The sequence below is a fragment of the Phyllobates terribilis genome, unplaced genomic scaffold (assembly GCF_046119375.1).
Source record: "Phyllobates terribilis strain yellow unplaced genomic scaffold, ASM4611937v1 Scaffold_3__8_contigs__length_932513732, whole genome shotgun sequence".
Classification (NCBI taxonomy): domain Eukaryota; kingdom Metazoa; phylum Chordata; class Amphibia; order Anura; family Dendrobatidae; genus Phyllobates; species Phyllobates terribilis.
The window spans coordinates 98,312,403-98,332,773 of record NW_027362763.1 but is presented as its reverse complement, the minus strand read 5'-3'; the positions used below and the strand labels follow the sequence as shown (position 1 = coordinate 98,332,773).

The 20,371-nt window shown below is 43.7% G+C and overlaps 1 protein-coding gene across 1 annotated transcript in view; it reads left to right on the top strand.

Moving 5' to 3' along the window:
* LOC141258448 (astacin-like metalloendopeptidase) overlaps positions 1 to 13,012 on the top strand; it is a 36,641-nt gene extending 23,629 nt beyond the window's left edge. Inside the window, exons 4-15 of the mRNA XM_073673447.1 lie at positions 959 to 1,064; positions 1,922 to 2,017; positions 2,179 to 2,200; positions 2,768 to 2,827; positions 3,551 to 3,685; positions 6,884 to 7,001; positions 8,424 to 8,602; positions 8,759 to 8,840; positions 10,446 to 10,573; positions 10,688 to 10,800; positions 10,910 to 11,120; positions 12,990 to 13,012. Coding sequence (XP_073529548.1) covers positions 959 to 1,064; positions 1,922 to 2,017; positions 2,179 to 2,200; positions 2,768 to 2,827; positions 3,551 to 3,685; positions 6,884 to 7,001; positions 8,424 to 8,602; positions 8,759 to 8,840; positions 10,446 to 10,573; positions 10,688 to 10,800; positions 10,910 to 11,120; positions 12,990 to 13,012 — 1,273 coding nt within the window. The remainder of the gene's footprint in view (positions 1 to 958; positions 1,065 to 1,921; positions 2,018 to 2,178; positions 2,201 to 2,767; positions 2,828 to 3,550; positions 3,686 to 6,883; positions 7,002 to 8,423; positions 8,603 to 8,758; positions 8,841 to 10,445; positions 10,574 to 10,687; positions 10,801 to 10,909; positions 11,121 to 12,989) is intronic.
* Positions 13,013 to 20,371: the final 7,359 nt, after the last annotated feature.

The window sequence follows — 20,371 nt, the reverse complement described above, 5'->3', positions numbered from 1 at the left end:
GGGTTGTCACTGGGCAATATTGAGTTTCAGCTCCCTCCAAAGATTTTCTATTGGATTCAGGTCTGGAGACTGACTAGGCCACTCCAGGACCTTGAAATGCTTCTTACGGAGTCACTCCTTAGTTGCCCTGGCTGTGTGTTTCGGGTCATTGTCATGCTGGAGGACCCGGCCATGACCAATCTTCAATGCTCTTACTGAGGGAAGGAAGTTGTTGGCCAAAATCTCGCGATATGTGACCCCATCCATCCTCTCTTCAATACGGTGCAGTCACCCTGTCGTCTTTGCAGAAAAGAACCACAAAAATATGATGTTTTCCCCACCATCCAACCCAGTCTTGTGCAGGTCTACAATTTTGTCCCTGGTGTCCTTAGACAGCTCTTTGGCTTGGCTATGGGGGAGAGGTTGGAGTGTGATTGATCGAGTATGTGAACAGGTGTCCTTTATACATGTAATAAGTTCAAACAGGTGCAATAAATACAGGTAATGAGTGCAGAGTAGGAGGGCTTCTTAAAGAAAAACTAACAGGTCTGTGAGAGCCAGAATTCTTGCTGGCTGGTAGATGATCAAATACATATTTCATGCAAAAAAAATGTAATTTAATTATGTAAAAATCATTCAATGTGATTTTCTGTTTTTTCTTTTTAGATTCTGTCTCTCACAGGTGAAGTTAACCACAATAAAAATTACAGACCAAGTGTGAAAGCTTGCATTATTAGCAGTGTATCAAATACTTATTTTCCCCACTGTAGGTTTTGTTTTTTTCATCGGTCACCATATGGGAGAAATATCATGATATTTTATTAGTTCGGACAGTTATGCACATAGCAATTGATTTTCCCTGTTTACATCTCAATATTGATAAATTGGAAGAATTCTGAAATGTGAGTCTTAAAGGTGTCATTTCAGTAAAGATCCCACTTTCCTCATCAACTTACACTAATGGGCTCATTATCTGCAGATCACACTTGGAAACTGTAACCAGTGAATCTGGACACAATGGAACAGCAGGTAAAACCTTCACATTATTACCGGTCAGTACAATCTCTGCAGTGTCCATGGCTGGTGTACGTGGAATATTCACTCTGCCCCTGGCACCTCTGCGGGGACTGGATTTGTCACATTCTCTAACATAAAACCTAATTGTCATTGTTCCTTCTAATGGAAGTCACCTGTCTGAATTAATGCCTTAACGTTGCATTTACACTGCAAGACAATCGTGAATGACTAAATGATTATACAATTGCAAGATCATCTTGCCATGTAAACAGGTTGCCGATCACACGATGAACGAACAAGATGTGCATTCATCTTGTGAAATGATGTTTTGCGTTCTCGGCGTTGCATCGTCCAGGGTAAACATAACTCGTGCTGCCAAAAACTATGGCAGCCAATGCGTACTTAGCGATCACTTTAGCTGCATAGCTCACTTTAGTCAGCATTGATTGGTTAAAGTTTACAGATCGGCAATCGAATTCTGCCTCTGGTCAGTGCAGTAGTCCATGTAGACTGGGTTCAAGCATTACTGTTGTGTTTTTAGCCCCCCTTTTTTTTACCAAGTGTTTGCCAGTTTTGCCATCAATTAAGATAATCATGCCAAAAAATAAGCAATGATTTTTATGTGTAAACCCAACTCCAATATAACATGAGTAACCTGACCCTGATACAAAATATATAGCAAGAACATAGCCCCTAGGGGCCACTTCTAGTAATGCTATCATCTTACGTGCAAGGATGACCCCCTCAGGCACCAAGGTCTGCCTCTTCGATGCTTGAATATATAATTAGAGCAATCAGCATGTAAGGGAGGGGTCTGAGGACCATCACCACCACCCATGGTGAAGGGTCAGGCTCTGTGTGAGGATTGGCTGTTCTCATCCTCTTGGGGGGTTTATATACAGCATCTATGCTGCATCTTTTACAGGTGTTTGAGCAGTCACTAAATACAAAGTACAAGACCATGGAGGGGATGAAGTTGGCTTTCTTGCTATGTTTGTCTGGCCAGGTTCTGCCAAGACCGGTAAGTCATAATCCACTTGCCCGTTTTCCCTATGACTTTGGGGTCCTAGACCTTATGAAATGCTTGTATATACCACATTGTAATGCTTGGGTTTTCATTTTCTGAAAAGTCTTCACCTTTCTTCTTAGACTTAATGGTCACTTTTTTGCTTCTTCTCACAGGTGTATGAACCTCGTATTCAGGGTAAGTTCTCCATATTTTCAGAATATTAATGTGAGTATATAATAATATCTCCCACAGATATGAATTTGCATTTTACCTCCAGTATATGTATGTGATGCCCTTCCCTGATAAATTCTTTCTGAGACAACCACTTTAAGATAAGATAATTGTCTAGACCTTTAGTTGACACATATTGATCTGAAGGACCAGTGCTATAGAAAGTAGGACCCTAAGTAACAAGCAACATAGGATGCCAGGTCATAATTTCTCTTCATACAAAGGGTAATCACATGGTTAATGGTCTACTCCAATGTGGTTTAGGTCAGTAATGGCTTTAGTTTTAAAATCAGGTTGGCAATCTATTAGAAGGAGACTCCTTAAAAGATAGGAGCCTTGGAAAAATTCCTGATAACTTGTGCTTATATGACCAGATCTGCTCCTCGATATGTGACCAACTCATTTCTATATTCATCAAGAAATATCATTCACCTTATCAAATATAATGATCCCACAAGTCTATATGGACTCATTACATTATCCTGTGTTCATAGTGATGGTGCTTTGTCCTCATGTATTTTATCTCTACAGATGATAGTATTTCTGGCCAAGACCGCACTGTATTTGAAGTCATCCAGGCTGCAAACAGAGGTAAAGTTTTCAAAAAGTTGACTTTTTTTCTTGTGTTTTCCATGGAGGCTCAAAGTGTAACTCACAAGATCCTGAAATATGTAACTAGTCCTTGGTGGATTTATAGAGAACATCATTAAAAGTAGATTGCACAATATTGAATAGGCTTCTAATAATGAACCCTCTCTTCTGAAACCTCAATGATTGTGAGGAGCTGTGGTTGATCATCAATTTTCCCTACATCCATTGTAGGTGAAATATAGTATTGCATGGTAGTAATTCGAATATACGGACCAGGTCCTCCAGAGTGAAATCATCCTTAATGATATCTCTCCAGTCTAATTCACTAAGGGTGATCCAGAGTTGGGGTCTTCCTTCTATGTAGGAGTAGTCTATTTTTGGTGCAATGTCTATGGGAAGGCTTAGGTTTTGTGCTACATCTACATAGAGATATATTTGGCAGGTGGAGCAGGAGACAAATGGAAGAGAATGGAAGGCCTTTTGCTCGAGCTTGAGCCATGGCGACTTAATGGATGAAGGATCTGTAGGAAGATCATTCTTGTGCAAGCCTAGATAGGTTCACCAGGGTTATCTCTGTCATTATCTTGATTGTATCAAGCCATCAGGTTGCTGGTCATAGAGACACATTGGTTTGTATATGGGCTGTATACACAAAACTGTAGTTTTTTTATATCAAGATCTATTGCGAAAACATCAGAAATAATATCCATTTTTCCATCTTAGATGTTCGCATTTTGCTGAAAGAAAGTGATGTAGCCTTTACCATCAACCGTAATGCTAGAAAATGTAGCGCATGCAAGTGGCTGAAGAACGCCAATGGAATCGTCCCAGTACCATATACCATATCTTCTCAGTACTGTAAGTGCCTCCTATTTGTTTTCTCATTGTCTCGAGTAACAAATCTAGCAACATCAATAGTATTTTCCATCACTTTATTATTGATGGACTATCCTTAGGATAGTCAAGTAACAAAGCCACAGCAGTTTAGTGTCCACTTTATTGTGTACCCAGACACAGCGCCATATGCACAGTTGTGGCTATAGCTGGTACTGCAGTTAAATGCAATTCCTATCTATGTGAAGGGGATTTAGTTGTAGTTCCAGGCACAGTCACATCTGCATATACAGTGCTATGACCGGGTAAATAGTGCATGTTAGATAGGTTTGTCCTATCTCAGACATTTATGGTATATACACAGGGTATGCAATAAATCTCAGCAGCAATCGGTACCAGATGAGTAAATCATACAGTACCGGAAACTGATATCACCCATGGGGTGCAAAAATATATCCCAAAATGTGCAGGAAATTCATCAAACAATGATATAAATAAAATGTCTTCTATTGGCAAGATAATATGATCTCAAAAGATCCAACATATTTCGAGGCTTTAGGGCTGCTTTATGAGGCATATACAGACATGTCTATATATATACTTGATAACGAGCCCCTAGTGCCTCTTTGTCCAGAAACATGTCTATATATACTTGATAAAGAGGCCATAGTGCCTCCTTGTACAGAAACATATCTATATATACTTGATAAAGAGGTTCTAGAGCCTCTTTGTCCAGAGATATGTCTACATATACTTGATAAAGAGGTTCTAGAGCCTCATTGTCCAGAGACATGTCTATACATACTTGATAAAGAGGTTCTAGAGCCTCATTGTCCAGAGACATGTCTATACATACTTGATAAAGAGGTTCTAGAGCCTCATTGTCCAGAGACATATCTATAAATACTTGATAAAGAGGTTCTAGAGCCTCATTGTCCAGAGACATGTCTATACGTACTTGATAAAGAGGTTCTAGAGCCTCCTTGTCCAGAGACATGTCTATACATACTTGATAAAGAGGTTCTAGAGCCTCATTGTCCAGAGACATATCTATAAATACGTGATAAAGAGCCCCTAATGTCTCCTTGTCCAGAGACATATCTATAAATACTTGATAAAAAGGTTCTAGAGCCTCCTTGTCCAGAGACATGTCTATATATACTTGATAAAGAGGTTCTAGTGCCCCCTTGTCCAGATACATGTCTATATACTGTATACTTGATAAAGAGCCCCTAGTGTCTGCTTGTCCAGAGATACGTTTTTTAATACTTGATAAAGAGGATCTAAAGTGAAAAAATGCATTGTATCTTTCGAGATTGTTTCTTTTGGGGTACTTTCCTACAATTTTTAGGATTTTTTTGGTTCCCATGGGTAATGTCTGTTTCTATTACTGTATGATTTATTGATGTGGTATTCATACATCCCTCTAAATGTGGTACATTTGTGTTGTGCCTATACTAGCACAATACACTAAGGGGATCCTTCCTAATCCACTAAATCTACATGGCATGGCCATGTCTCCTGACCACAGAACACTATTTGGATCTCCCAGCCCTTTATACTCCTCTTTATTTTGTATTATAACTATTATTAGAGGTATTAGCACTTTTACTATTATGATACATTTCAATTTCTTTCCAGTACTATTTTACTTGCCCGTGGCATGCACACAGCAGTATCAGGACTCTAAAGGGAGTCTGTCACCCCCTGGGAGATATCAGACCTCCAATATGGGCATGCAGGTTATAGAAATGTAAATCTATACATACCTGTATGGCCCATATTAGCGGTCTGCTTGCAGAGAAATGTAGTTTGATAAAATCGGTTTTCATCTGCTTGGCACCCGGGGGATGCCAAGAAATCCCCGCCTATCTACTTAGGAAGCTCAGAAATCCCTGTCTATCAGTTTATTTTGCATTTTCCTCCCCTCACCTGCACGTCACAGGGCCCTGTGATGTGCACTCTTCTAATTGACATCCCCCGCATGCGCAAAGCACCGTTACCATCAGGAGCGCTTTTTTTTCCTCCCGGCCCCACTTTTCCCTGCACAGTGACTGCGTGGGACGTCAATGAGAAGAGTGCACGTCACAGGTCCCTGTGACGTGCAGGAGAGGGGAGGAAAATGCAAAATAAGCTGATAGACAGGGATTTCTGGGCTTCCTAAGCAGATAGGAAAAATCCCCTGAAAACCGATTTTATAAAACTTAATTTCTCTGCAAGCAGACCGCTAATATGGGACATACAGGTATGTATAGATTTACATTTCTATAACCTCTATGCCCATATTAGAGGTCTGATATCTCTTCACTGTCCCTCCTCCATGCTGCTAAATCACAACCCACCTAGCCTGATTGACTGGTCCTCAGTGACCCTCCTCCCTGCTTCTGCTGAGATCTCCCAGTTCTCATTACAAGCTGCATCTGTCAGTCTGACTGGGTGGGCAGAGACCGACTGAATACTCTTGGACTCTTGAGCTCTCTCTATTGCCGGACTCAAATAATGCTCATTTTAATATTAGAATTTTTTTGCCATTCTGACATAGTTTTTTAAAGCAGGTACACTAGTCTCATCAGGTATAAGACATCTGTTTAATAACGTTTGCAATTTATATTGTAAAATCTGCTGACAAATTCCCTTCAAGAAACCTTGCAATTGATCCTATAGATATATATGAGCCATTCTGTATGAAAAATTCAGAAAAATTAATGAATATGGAAAAACAGATATGCTGCGCTGCTGGCGTGTCAATAAATATAGATATCCAGAAAAAACTTGAGATAATAAAACAGGTAATGCAGTTTTATTTTCAAAGCATTTCAAAATGTACTCACTTCTTCATCAGGAGCACTATAATTCACAACCACACTTGTGGTTCTCCTGATGAAGTGAGTGTGCTTCGAAACTTGTTAATAAATATAGATGTCCAGAAAAAAATTAAGATAGTTGAACTGGTAATGCAGTTTTAGCAACGCGCTTCAAAGTGCACTCACTTATTCATAAGGAGAACCACAAGTGTGGTTGTGACTTGTGTTTCCCCTAAAGTGAGTGCACTTCAAAACGCATTGATAAAATCTCTATAATGCAGGGCACCCATATGGGAGCACACGGAGTGCCAAGGGAACCGAACTGTAGTGACCCTGCATGTCATTCTGAAGGCTCTGTACATGACTTTTCCTGATTTTATTGATTCTGAAACTTACTCTGAACTCTTCTCATCTTCAGCGGCATCAGAAGTATCTTTGATTAATGAAGCATTGAAGGAGTTTGAAGTGATGACCTGTGTTCAATTTGTGGACCGAAACTCAGAACCGGACTATCTCAGTATAGAACCTGGATCTGGGTAAGTGCTAATATTCACTTAAAGAAGTTGTCCACTACTTTCTCATTGATGTCCTATCCTATGGATAGGGCATCAATGTATGATCGGCTGGGGTCCCGCATGTGGCACACCCACCGATCAGCTGTTATCGGTGCCGGCGGCGGGAAGTGCTCAACTGCGGGGGTCCGCCGTCAAGTGGTAGTGGCCGCCGCGGTGTACTGCACATCTGCCTTCCATTCAATTAAATAGGAGGCGGATGTGCAGTACACCGCGGCGGCCACTACCACTTGACGGCGGAGCCCCGCAGTTGAGCACTTCCGGCCGGCGGCCGCCTCCGGCACCGATAATAGCTGATCGGCTGGGGTGCCGTGTGCAGGATCCTGGCCAATCATACATTGATGCCCTATCCAATGTAAAAGTAGTGGACAACCCCTTTAAAGGGGTTTTCCCATGAACAAAAGTTTACTTTAGTCAATAGATCTGGAAATAATAATAACTTCCACAATAGGATGTGTTTAAATAAAATGTTCCTGTGCTGAGATAATCTTATAAATGTGCCCCTGCTGTGTACTGTGTAATGGCTGTGTCTGACTGTACAGGAACATGGTCTGATCATACCACATCTCCTGGGCAGGGGAGGAAGGAAAAGAGTATACAGACATTACAGCAGGGGATCACAGCTGATTCTTTGTTAGGTAAAACATTTCACTGCCTGTTTATAAACAATGTTTTACTTCAATAAAGAATCATCTCTGATCCTGTCCTGTCTGTATACTCTTTTGCTCAGACCATGTTCCTGCACGGTCAGACACAGACATTACACAGTACACAGCAGGGGCACATTTATAAGATTATCTCAGCACAGGAACATTTTATTTAATCACATTCAATTGTGGAAATTATTATTATTCCAAGATCTATTGATTAAAATCAACTTTTGTTGGTGGGAAAACCACGTTAAAGGGGTTCTCTATAACTGATGCCATAACTGTTTGCTGTTAAACAGTAATTGTCAAATTTACAAAAGGGGAAAAATGTACTAAGAACGATTTTTTAAATACCTGACACTTCATTGACATTGCTGTGAGATCGTGTTTCTTTTTTGTATGAAGTCATACATTATTTATATATTTTTTTAAGTGCAATTCACCAAAAAATCTTGTACTTTGCATCTGTCCCAAAACTCAAAATTATTTAAATTCATTGTAAAAAATTTGGATTTTTACATCTTATTTTTTAAACTTTAAATAAGATTTATTTTCAAATGTCCCGCTTTTCCTTTGCAACAATTTTTTTTAAAATCTACTCAAGCTTTTCCTATAATTTTTGGGGATTTTATATTAGTAAAGGATAATAGGATGTGTAAAATCTTCAGCGATAGTTGTCCATTTTACCAGGATTCTAATATGAAAAATATATAACATCATCCTATTCTTATCGTAGCTGCTGGTCTTACATTGGGAAAATTTCTGGCAAGCAGACAGTAAGCCTGGCCAGTCCAAGCTGTATGGTGTATGGTGTGATACAACATGAAGCGATGCACAATATTGGCTTCTTCCATGAGCATACCAGACAGGACAGGGATGACTATGTTGACATCTTGTGGCAGAACATAGATCGAGGTGAGAAGTTTTACAAATGGTGGTGGTCAATCCTCTGTTGATATTGGTTGCATGATCCTCATACATAATCTCCACTCATTGTCTCTGAAGAGAAGCTGCTAAATCCTTACATTAGGTTGTATTAATATGTAATATTATCATTTCCATATCTTCCAGGTAACTATGGTAATTTCGACATGGCTGAAGGAAACACCTTCAACCTTCCCTATGATTATACATCAGTGATGCATTACCACAGGTAAGTCCAGATATATGTTGTACCTTATTCCATTTACTGCTATTTCCTATTACATTGTCACAAATGTTTTGGGCAAAAGAAAAACTTCACACATTTTGCAATGTCGGACTTCTGAAAGTCAAGTTTTCATTGTATTAATACAGTTATTCCCTAAGACCTAAAGGTCCTGACTCCTTAACCTTTGAGAGCCACATTCAGTTCTGAGAGATGGTCGCAAGACACAACCTGTGAGAAGAAATCACAGAAGCCATATTGCGACCAATGCACCAGTCTGGTCTATAAATCGGACCAGTCTACAGTATGCTGTGATTTCTTTCACAGCACATAGTATAACATTTGACAATTCATGGACCAAAAATTATGTTTGTTTACATAGACCTTAAGACTGAATTAAGTTATCCGTATACCTCGGTCTCAATACAGACCATGATTTTCAGCTGACCCCTGAATATACAATATACAAATAGCTGAGAGAAGCCTGAGGTCGAATTCAGACGTCTATGTTTTGCAGTCTGGGCACGGACCTCAATCAGGGACGGCGTCACCACCCAGCACACTAGGACAAGTGCCTGGGCCCTGGACAAACGGAGGGACCCTCTCGTCGTCGGAGACACTGGCACACTATGGGGCCAGTGAGTCGAGGGGGCCCGATGCCAGCACCTGCATCGAGGACCCCTACATTGTACTTTCAACAGTTGAAAACAGTGATGGGAGAGGGAGCATCAGCTGACGCCCCCCTCCCATCATTTCCCCACTGCGTCTGAGCTCTGCGATGTCTCACAAAAGAGTTATTTCTATGGTAGCATGATTGTAAAAGTCAAACTACTGATAACCAATAGAATTACATACTGTAGGTCTCATTCTAATGGGTGACATCGACAATGCCAAGCATGGCTAAGCCATGTTTTCTCATGGTTCTTCACCCTGGCTAACTCTTTCACTTAATATATAGTCAACCCCTTTAAACTGACCATAGATCTCAAGATAATTTTGCTGGTGCCAACAATAAATAATTCTTGTATATTTTTGTCAATCTTGTATGACACGGATATGTATTTATAGGACTATCTAATTGGCCACAGTTTTCCATAGTGAAATTAAGCTGCAAACTCAAAGGAATTTACTCTAATGAGACAAAATTTTACATAGTGAAAATAAAAATGACCACTAATGAATATATTTATTAGGTCGACTTTAAATCAGTCATTAAACACATCTTTTTGACATCTTGTAAAAGTCTGCAATACCATAACTGAGGCAAATACATCTTCATTAGTGATGAGTGAGTATGTTTTGTTAACTCTTTCGGCGAGAATGCTCGGGCGAGCACCGAGTAGTTACAGCTGCTCGGTGATATGTTTGAATCACTCCCTTTTGCATGATTTGCGACTGTTTGACAGCTTTAATACATGTGAGGAATGCTTGTTTCTTAAGCATTCCTCACATGTATTAAAGCTGTCAAACAGTCGCAAATCATGCACACGGGAGTGATTCAAACATATCACCGAGCAGCTGTAACTACTCGGTGCTCGCCCGAGCATTCTCGCCGAAAGAGTTAACCGAACATACTCGCTCATCACTAATATTCATCCATTCTCTCTATAGGTTTGCCTTTTCCCTAAGGGACTCATTGTCTACTATAGTCCCGAAGCCTGATGCTTATGTGCCTATAGGACAGAGATCAGGAATGAGTAGCCTGGACGTGATGAAAATTAATGCCAACTATGGCTGCAGTAAGTTTTCTTTGCCTGATGTCTTCTCTGAGATCCTAATTGTTCTTATCTCTGTTATTTGATGTTAACTTTATTCTTCTCACTAACTTTCTCCATTTATATCACCACCAAAAGACCTTTGTAGGGTAAAGCTGGTGACGGCTTCAGGATCTCTATCCGGAGACAGCTCTTCGGCAAACCAAGGTGGTGGAAACTGCCTCTGGCTTATTCAGGTCCCATACATGAAGGTAAAATCCATGAATACAGAAAAAAAATCATTGAATATAAAAATTAGATATTTTTGGATTTTTTTTTTTAATTGATCCAAACTAATAGCACTCTTTGTTTTTGTTCCAGATTTTATTGCAGTTTAGCTATCTTAACATCGCTTCTACTGACTATGTGACAGTCTATGATGGTTACACTAAATCATCACCTGTCCTGCTGGAGAGGATCGTTGGGTTTGGGCCAATCTTACCTCTGGTTTCATCTAAGCGTAACATGCTTGTAGAGTTTGTGAGCAGAGCTGGTTCCCTAAACAGTAAATTTACAGCCTCTTATGTCACTGGTAAGTGTTTAACATTCATCCTAAGAGGGCCAAAAATATTCATCCAATGGAAAATACACGGCCCTGTTTCCCTCATTAATTTCCATGTTTGTCTACGGCCAAACATGAGTATTGGTCAGTATTCGGTCAGTAATTTTTCTCAGGAGTGGGAGCCAAAACCAGGTGAGGAACAATCAGAGAAAAGGTATAATAGAAACAAGTCACCAATTCTGCATTTATCACCCACTCCTGTTTTGGCTCCCACTCCTGAGAAAAAATGCTGATCAAATACTGATAGTGGGACCGTGGCCTTAGCATCTATCTAGCATCTTCTGTTTCACTAAAAGTTCAGGTCATTTCACTAGAGGATGGCCGAACACCTCTAGCATAGAGGTAAAAATTCATATTGTCGATCCTTGAGGTGATCAACTTGCCAATATTAAGGGACTTTGCCAGGTGCCATAGAAATGAAGTGGGATCAACTAATAATAAATAATATATTGTCTATGGTCAGTTTTGCTTTTCATAGAAATTTGATCATTGTTGGCTCAATCCAATCACAATCTATTGTCCATGGGCACAAACCAGTAGTCAGTGACTAATGATTCAGCTTGTGCAACTGCTCCATTCACAAAATTCTAAAAGCGTTCCGAAATACCTGGCGGTTGTCCATTTTTCTGTCTATAGCCATCCACTACCTTATCTTTGCTACCTGTTTTAATCAATTTGGCCCCGATTTATCAAGACTGATGACTTTCTCACCGGTCTTGATGAGGGGCGTGTTGAAGTCAGACACTTCTGATTCATTTAAAGTCACACACCTCTTAATGACTGAGGATCTAATCTAATGTGTGGTGTTTGCCTCCATCCATGCACCATGCCAGAAATCTAGGTTCAGTGCCAGACTGGAGTAAGATTTTTGGTGTAAAGAACGCCACAGCTTGTCATGAATTACCGTATGTTGCGGATTATAAAATATACCAGATTATAAGACGCACCCCAAACTTTTGGGTGGAAAATAGAAAAAAAAAGGGTTTTTTTTAAATAAAATGATGCGCCTTATAATCTGTTTTACCTGGGGGGCGGTTGCGGTGGAGCAGGGGTCACAGGAGCCTGGGTCACTGGGGTTGGTGGTGACTCCAGCAGAAGTGGGGGGATGCTGTGGACTGCAGGCCCCGTACTCTCAGAAGGGTTGCTAATTCAGAAGGACTGGGGTGGTTGCAGGAGTGGGGCAATGCTGCGGTCCCCGTCCTCAGAAGAAGTCGGTGGTGAGCGGACTCTCCCTCTCCCATACCTTGCCTTGCGTCCCCGTCCTTTTGAGAGGACGGGGCTGCAGCATTGCCCCACCCCTGCCGTAGCCACCACCAATCTCCTGTATCTGTGACCCCGATCTACCGCTGCCACCCCCCCAGGTAAAATACCGTACCTTCGCATTATAAGACAAACCCTCCTCACAATCCAAAAAATACACTAGACATCATGCCCCCTGTGGCACCCCTCTCCTGCCCCAACCCATTTTGTAAAAGCTGGGGGAAACTGGTGTGAAAACATCAAGAGTCGCAAAATTTAAGCCCAACGCCAAGTTGTGCAAAAATTTAGTGACTTTTCAAAGCAATTTACACCAGAATTCTGTATAGATGGAGGGTTCTTCTCTGAATTAGTTCTTCTAGTGGACAAAAAAAAAACACTATAACATTAGACCCTCCATAGATGTCTACAAATCCACCAGAGATGATAAGTGGCCAACAAAACTATAATCACTAAAGAATAGGACCAGGAAAAGGGGGATTAGATAAAAAATTGGATTCTACCCAAAGAAAGCCACAAAAAAAAACTTCTTGTCCTGTAATAATTCATTGTTTCTAATTATTTATGTTCTTTTCTTTTCAGTGGCTACAAACTATAAGAATTAAAATCCTTCGTGAGAGACACCAGAAGATGACAGGAAGGATAAATACTTTTGTTCCGTCCATTTCAATCCTTTGTTTTCTATATTGTTATAGAAGACATTATCTTAATTACAACATATAATGCATCTCCCCATAATGCCTGTTATTCCATAGTTATGTATGCTGTAATAATATACTGAGTATTTGGAAAGGAGACATCCTCGTTTCTGAATCCGAATAATTGTAAGCTCTTGTGAGCAGGACCCTCGTTCCTCTTATTTGAATTGTTGAATGTCTGATGTTGACTGTACAAGTCCCTTCTGAATTGTATAGTGCTGTGAAATATGGTGGTGGTATGTAAATAAAAAATATTATTATTATTACTATTATTATGTCCTAATTAGTGTTGAGCGAGCACTAAAATGCTCGGGTGCTCGAAGCTCGGCCCGAGCTCGCCGTGATACTCGGGTGCTCGACCAGAGCAACGAGCCCAATGTTAGTCTATGGGAGAAAGCCTAAAAAGTGCCCAAACGATAGTGACAGTGCTCAAATGACATGGGGACAGCATGGGGATCGCCCCAGGAAGCATTTCTGACCCCCAGGTCACTGTAGTCAACAACGTGTTCAGAGGTATTAAGTCACTTTTACAGGCTCATAATAAAACGTTCAAAAATGAAAGTGAAACTTTTTCCTGTGAAATATGTGAAGGAATTTCTTTTCCAGAGTAAAGACTTGTGTATAAGGTAAAATAAATAACCAAAAACAAAAATACTCCTCCACACCTTGGGCTATGTTCACAAGTAGCATTTTTTATGCGTTTTTGCACTTTTGTATTGCTTTCAACTGTGACAAATGCATTCACCGGGAAATGTCATTTTAACATTTTACAACCTTATCTAGCCATGTGCTGTGTGACACATGCATACAGTGCTGAAAAGACATGGGGACAACATGGGGAAGACCCCTGGAAGCATCTCTGACTCCCAGGTCACTGCCTAAAAGTGTGCCCATCAGAAGTGATCCTTGCCGCATCAGAAGATGCAGACTTGCAACTATCCCCGTGCAAGTCCTTGTCCCAGGGCAGTGTTCAATTGTACCTCCCCCATTCCTTGCAATGCAAGCGCAAATATGCAGCCAACCACCCACCCACACCCAGGCTGCAATACCATACTGCTAGCTTGCACATGAAATGGGGCCTTTTAGTTTTGAGGAGGCCGAAGCTGGCCACTACCACATGGCTGCTTCAGCAGCGAGGTATCCATACTCAGTCCCCAGCCGCCCGGCTGCCGGGTGTCCACGCTCGGTCCCCAGCCGCCCCGTGGCCGGATGTCCACACACGGTCCCCAGCCGCATGGGGGCGGCCGGGTGTCCATAAACGGTCCCCAGCCGCCCCTATTTCTCCTGTTACCGACCTACACACTTTTCTTAGACTGGCCTGCTTTAGGGCAGCATTGGACGAGCCCACCAGAGAACCCGACTCCTCCAGTGGGCCCTGCCTTCTCCATCAGGGGAGTTGAGAGTGCCAAGGTGAGGAGCATGATGATGATAGAAGTTAGCATCTGCTTTGTTTTGTTGGAATGCAAGCGTAAGTGTGCAACCTGCCACCCACCCACCCCAAGCTGCAATACCATACTGCTAGCTTGCTTGCACTTGAAATTGGGCCTTTTAGGCATGTGGAGGCAGACGCCGGCCACCATGTCATGGCTGCGCCGGCGGACCTTTGATCCATACTCAGTCCTCAGCCGCCTGGCGGCCGGGTGTCCACGCTCGGTCCCCAGCCACCAGGGGGCGGCCGGGTGTCCATGCTCGGTCTTCAGCCGCCCCACGGCCGGGTGTCCACACACGGTCCCCAGCCGCTTAGGGGCGGCCGGGTGTCCATAAACAGTCCCCAGCCGCCACAATTTCTCCGCGGAACATCCCCACAGACTTTTCTTATCCTGGCCTACTTTAGGGCAGCATTGGACGAGCCCATCAGAGAACCAGACTCCTCCGGTGGGCCCTGGCTTCTCCATCAGGGGAGTTGAGAGTGCCAAGGTGAGGATCATGATGATGATGATAGAAGTTAGCATCAGCTTTGTTTTGTTGGAATGCAAGCGTAAGTGTGCAACCTGCCACCCACCCACCCCCAGGCTGCAGTACCATACTACTAGCTTGCTTGCACTTGAAATTGGGACGTTTAGGCATGTGGAGGCAGACGTCGGCCACCATATCATGGCTGCCTCGGCGGCCCTTTTATCCATACTCAGTCCCCAGCCGCCCGGCGGCCGGGTGTCCACGCTCGGTCCCCAGCCGCCTGGGGGTGGCCGGGTGTCCACACTCGGTCCCCAGCCGCCCCGCGGCCGGGTGTGCACACACGGTCCCCAGCCGCATGGGGGCGGCCGGGTGTCCATAAACGGTCCCCAGCCGCCCCTATTTCTCCTATTACCGACCCACACACTTTTCTTAGACTGGCCTGCTTTAGGGCAGCATTAAACGAGCCCACCAGAGAACCAGACTCCTCCGGTGGTCCCTGGCTTCTCCATCAGGGGAGTTGAGAGTGCCAAGGTGAGGAGCATGAGGAGGATGATAGAAGTTAGCATCTGCTTTGTTTTCAAGGAATGCAAGCGCATGTATGTAGTAGCGGCTAGGCCTGAGGTGGTCAGCGTTTTGGCGCATATCCTACCTCCTCCGAGGATTGCTGGATGTTTTCCTGCTACTATCCAAGTTCTATGACTCCCGTTAAAACAAAGCTTCAGGTGATAAATGATGGATGAGGTAATGGCAAAGGAGAAAGAGCAGGAGGAACAGGGACCATTCACATCAATATCAGGCCAGTCAACCACATATGTCTTGTAGGATATGTTTCTGTAACAAAAGAAGCGGTTCGGCTACACAGTTATAGGGCATACAGTGAGTGCAATGCCTACCAAAAATTTTGAGGCACTCCAATGCCCCTTGGAAATGACATGGAGGTCAGAGGGCCTTAACTAAACCTTTTTTTCCATTTATAGCAACTGGGTCTCCTGTGCACTGTTGGCCTAAGCAGTGAATGGAAGGCTTTCCAAAAATTTTGAGGAACTGCAATGCCCCTTGAAACAGACGTGGATTACAGCGTACTAAAAACCTTCTACCCATTATTGGGGAGTGTGTCTCCCTTAGTTTTCGCCATTGCATTGAAAAGCAAAAGCTTACTAAAATTAGGAGGAAATGCAATGCCCGTTGGAAGAGTCAAGGAGATTAGAGGTAAGGTAATTAAAAACAACATTTCAATACCCCTTGGAAGGGCTGTGGAGTTCAGAGTGGCTTAAGAAGACACTTTTAATGCCCCTTTGAAGAGACGTGGAGGTCACAGTAGATTAACAAGATGGTTTTAATGCCCCTTGGAAGAGCTGTGGAGTTCAGAGTGGTTTAACAAGACGGTGTTAATGCCCCTTGGAAGAGACGTGGAGGTCACGGTAGCGTAACAAGACGGTTTTAATGCCCCTTGGCAGAGTGATGGAGGTCGCAGTGGAATAAAAAGACAATATCAATGCCCCTTGGAAGAGATGTGGAGGTCACAGTAGCTTAACAAGACGGTTTTAATGCCCCTTGGTTGAGTGATGGAGGTCGCAGTGGAATAAAAAGACAATATCAATGCCCCTTGGAAGAGACGTGGAGGTCACAGTAGCTTAACAAGACGGTTTTAATGCCCCTTGGAAGAGTGGTGGAGGTCGCATTGGAATAAAAAGATAATATCAATGCCCCGTGGAAGAGACACGGAGGTCACAGTAGCTTAGCAAGACGGTTTTAATGCCCCTTGGAGAAGTGGTGGAGGTTGCAGTGGAATAAAAAGACAATATCAATGCCCCGTGGAAGAGACATGGAGGTCACAGCAGCTTAACAAGACGGTTTTAATGCCCCTTGGAAGAGCTGTGGAGTTCAGAGTGGTTTAACAAGATGGTTTTAATGCCCCTTGGAAGAGACGTGGAGGTCACAGTAGCTTAACAAGATGGTTTTAATGCCCCTTACAAGAGCCATACAGTACAGCATCTAAAAAACATTATTCCCATTATTGGGGAGTGGGTCTCCCATAGTATTTGCTTATGCCTTCCAAGCAAAAGCTTCCAAAAATTAGGGCGGAGCAACTTGCAATGCCTCTTACAAGAGCCATGCAGTACAGCATATTACAAACATTATTCTCATTATTGGGGAGTGAGTCTCCCATAGTATTTGCTTATGCCTTTCAAGCAAAAGCTTCCAGAAATTAGGACGGAGCAACTTGCAATACCCCTTACAAGAGCAATGCAGTACAGCATATTACAAACATTAGTCCCATTATTGGGGAGTGGGTCTCCCATAGTATTTGCTTATGCCTTCCAAGCACAAGCTTCCAAAAATTAGGACGGAGCAACTTGCAATGCCTCTTACAAGAGCCATGCAGTACAGCATATTACAAACATTAGTCCCATTATTAGGGAGTGGGTCTCCCATAGTATTTGCTTATGCCTTCCAAGCAAAAGCTTCCAAAAATTAGGACGGAGCAACTTGCAATGCCCCTTACTAGAGCCATGCAGTACAGCATATTACAAACATAAGTCCTATTATTGGGGAGTAGGTCTCCCATAGTATTTGCTTATGCCTTCCAAGAAAAAGCTTCCAAAAATTATGAGGAAATGCAATGCCCGTTCGAAGAGTCGTGGAGGTCCCAGTAGCTTAACAAGACGCTTTTAATGCCCCTCAGAAGAGATATGGAGGTCAGAGTGGTATAACAAGATGGTTTTAATGCCGCTCAGAAGAGACGTGGAGGTCAGAGTGGTAAAACAAGACGGTTTTAATGCCCGTTGGAAGAGACGTGGAGGTCAGAGTGGTATAACAAGACGGTTTTAATGTCCCTTACAAGAGCCATACAGTACAGCATATTAAAAATATTATTCCCATTATTGGGGAGTGGGTCTCCCACAGTCTTTGCTTATGCCTTCCAAGCAAAAGCTGACAAAAATCAGGATGGAGGAACTTTCAATAATGGCAAAACGGACCACGGTCACCCTGGTGGTATAGTGGTGGTGGAGGCTGAGGATAAGGAGAAGAACATAAAACAGCCAAAATGAGGAAGCGTATACCCATGTGTGGGTGTGAAGCGGTGCATGTGAATACACCTCCCGAAATAACACAGTGGATTTGACTTTATGTTACTCTGCTGTCATTTGGTGGTGATGAGAAGTCTGGCCCAATCCAGCCCTTGTTCATTTTGATAAGGGTCAGCTTGTCAGCATTGTTAGTTGACAGGCGAGTGCGCTTATCAGTTATAATTCCCCCAGTGGCACTAAAAACATGCTCCGATAACACGATAGCGGCAGGGCAGGCCAGGGCCTCCAAGGCGTACAGAGCGAGTTCATTCCAAGTGTCTTGCTTGGATACCCAATAATTAAAAGGCACAGAGGAATCACGGAGGACGCTGGTACGGTCAGCAAGGTACTACCTCACCATCTTTTGAAACTTTCCACTCCTTGTGAGAGTACCCCACGCCTCAGGGTCTGTCCGAAGGGAGGGTCTGAGAAAACTGTCACAGAACGTTGACAGTGTTCCCCTGCCTCTGCTGGATTGGAGTTGTGTCTCTCTCGCATGTACGCCTTGGTTGGGCAATGAACTGTGACCTCTGCCGCTAGCATGTTCAGATGGGAATTTTTTAACAGTTCTGCAGCAAGAGCCTTCTGGTACTGCCCCATTTTTGTAGACCTCTCCACCTCAGGAATAAGAGAGTGAAAGTTCTCCTTGTAGCGGGGGTCTACAAGTGTCACCAACCAGTAATGACTGTCACCCAACATTTTGACAGCGCGAGGGTCACGGTTAAGGCAGCGTAACATAAAGTCAGCCATGCGTGCCAGACTGGTAACGGGCAAGATTTCCGTGTCCTCACCAAGATGATGACTGACCATGCTCTCCTCCTCCTCCCCCCCTGTCCTCAGGCCACCCATGGTGAACCAACTGTATGACAGTTGTACAGGTACTACTGTTTACAGCGCATGATACCAGCTCCTGTTCTTCCTCCTCCTCCTCCTCCTCTCCCTCATTGTCCCCCAATGCATGTTGGGATGATATGAGGCTGGGCTGTGTGTAATCGCCCACTACGGCTTCTTGATCCATCTCATCATACTCTGGCTGCAATGCCTCCTCTTTAATTCTCTGCAGAGAGCGTTGCAAAAGACAGACAAGTGGAATGCCGATGCTAATGATGGCGTCATCGCCACTCACCATCTTGGTGGACTCCTCAAAGTTTGTCAAGATGGTACATATGTCAGACATCCAGGTCCACTCCTGAGGTCTTATGTGTGGAGTCTGACATGAATATCGACGGCCTTGTTGCAGCTGGTACTCCACAACTGCTCTCTTCTGTTCACAAATCCTTAGCAACATGTGGAGGGTAGAGTTCCAATGTGTGGGGACATCACACACCAGTCGGTGTGCCGGAAGCTGCAAACGCTGCTGCAACACAGCAAGGGCGGCGGAAGCTGTAGCCGACTTGCGAAAATGAGCTGACAGGCTGCGTACTTTCACGAGCAGATCTGGCAACTCAGGGTACAATTTAAGAAACCGCTGAACTACGAGGTTAAGCACATGAGCCAGGCATGGTACGTGTGTGATCTCGCCTCGCCTCAGAGCCGCCACCAGGCTACGGCCATTGTCACACACGACCATGCCTGGATGTAAGTTCAGCGGTCTCAGCCACAGATCTGCCTGCTCTTTCACAGCTGTCCACAACTCTCAAGCAGTGTGAGGTTTATTACCTAAGCTTAGGAGTTTCAGCACAGCCTGTTGCCGCTTCGCGGAGGCAGTACTGCAGAGCTTCCAGCTTGTAACTGATGTGGTGATATCTGAGATGGAGGCTCACCAAGAGGAGGAGGAGGAGGATGATGCACAGGAGCTGTACACTGTGGGGGCAACTCTGACTGACATAGGGCCCGCAATCCTTGGTGTGGGGAGGATGTGTTCCGTCGCAAGGTCCGACTGGTTCCCGGCTTCCACTATGTCTACCCAGTGTGCCGTCAGGGAGATGTACCATCCCTGGCCACAGGCACTTGTCCACGTGTCCGTTGTCAGGTGGACTCTCCCAGTAACTACGTTGTTGAGGGCATGACAGATGTTTTGGGACACATGCTTGTGTAGTGTGGGGATGGCACACCAGGCAAAATAGTGTCAGCTGGGGACCGAGTACCGAGGGACGGCCACCGCCATAAGGTTGCGAAAGGATTCCGTCTCCACCAGTCTAAAAGGCAGCATTTCCAATGCAAGCAGTCGTGAAATGTGCGAATTTAGGACTGTGGCCTGTGGGGCGTTAGCTGCGAATTTCCGCTTTCGTTCAAAGGTCTGGGATATGGACAATTGAACGCTAGGGTGGGACGTGGACGTGGATGTTGATGCTGTTTC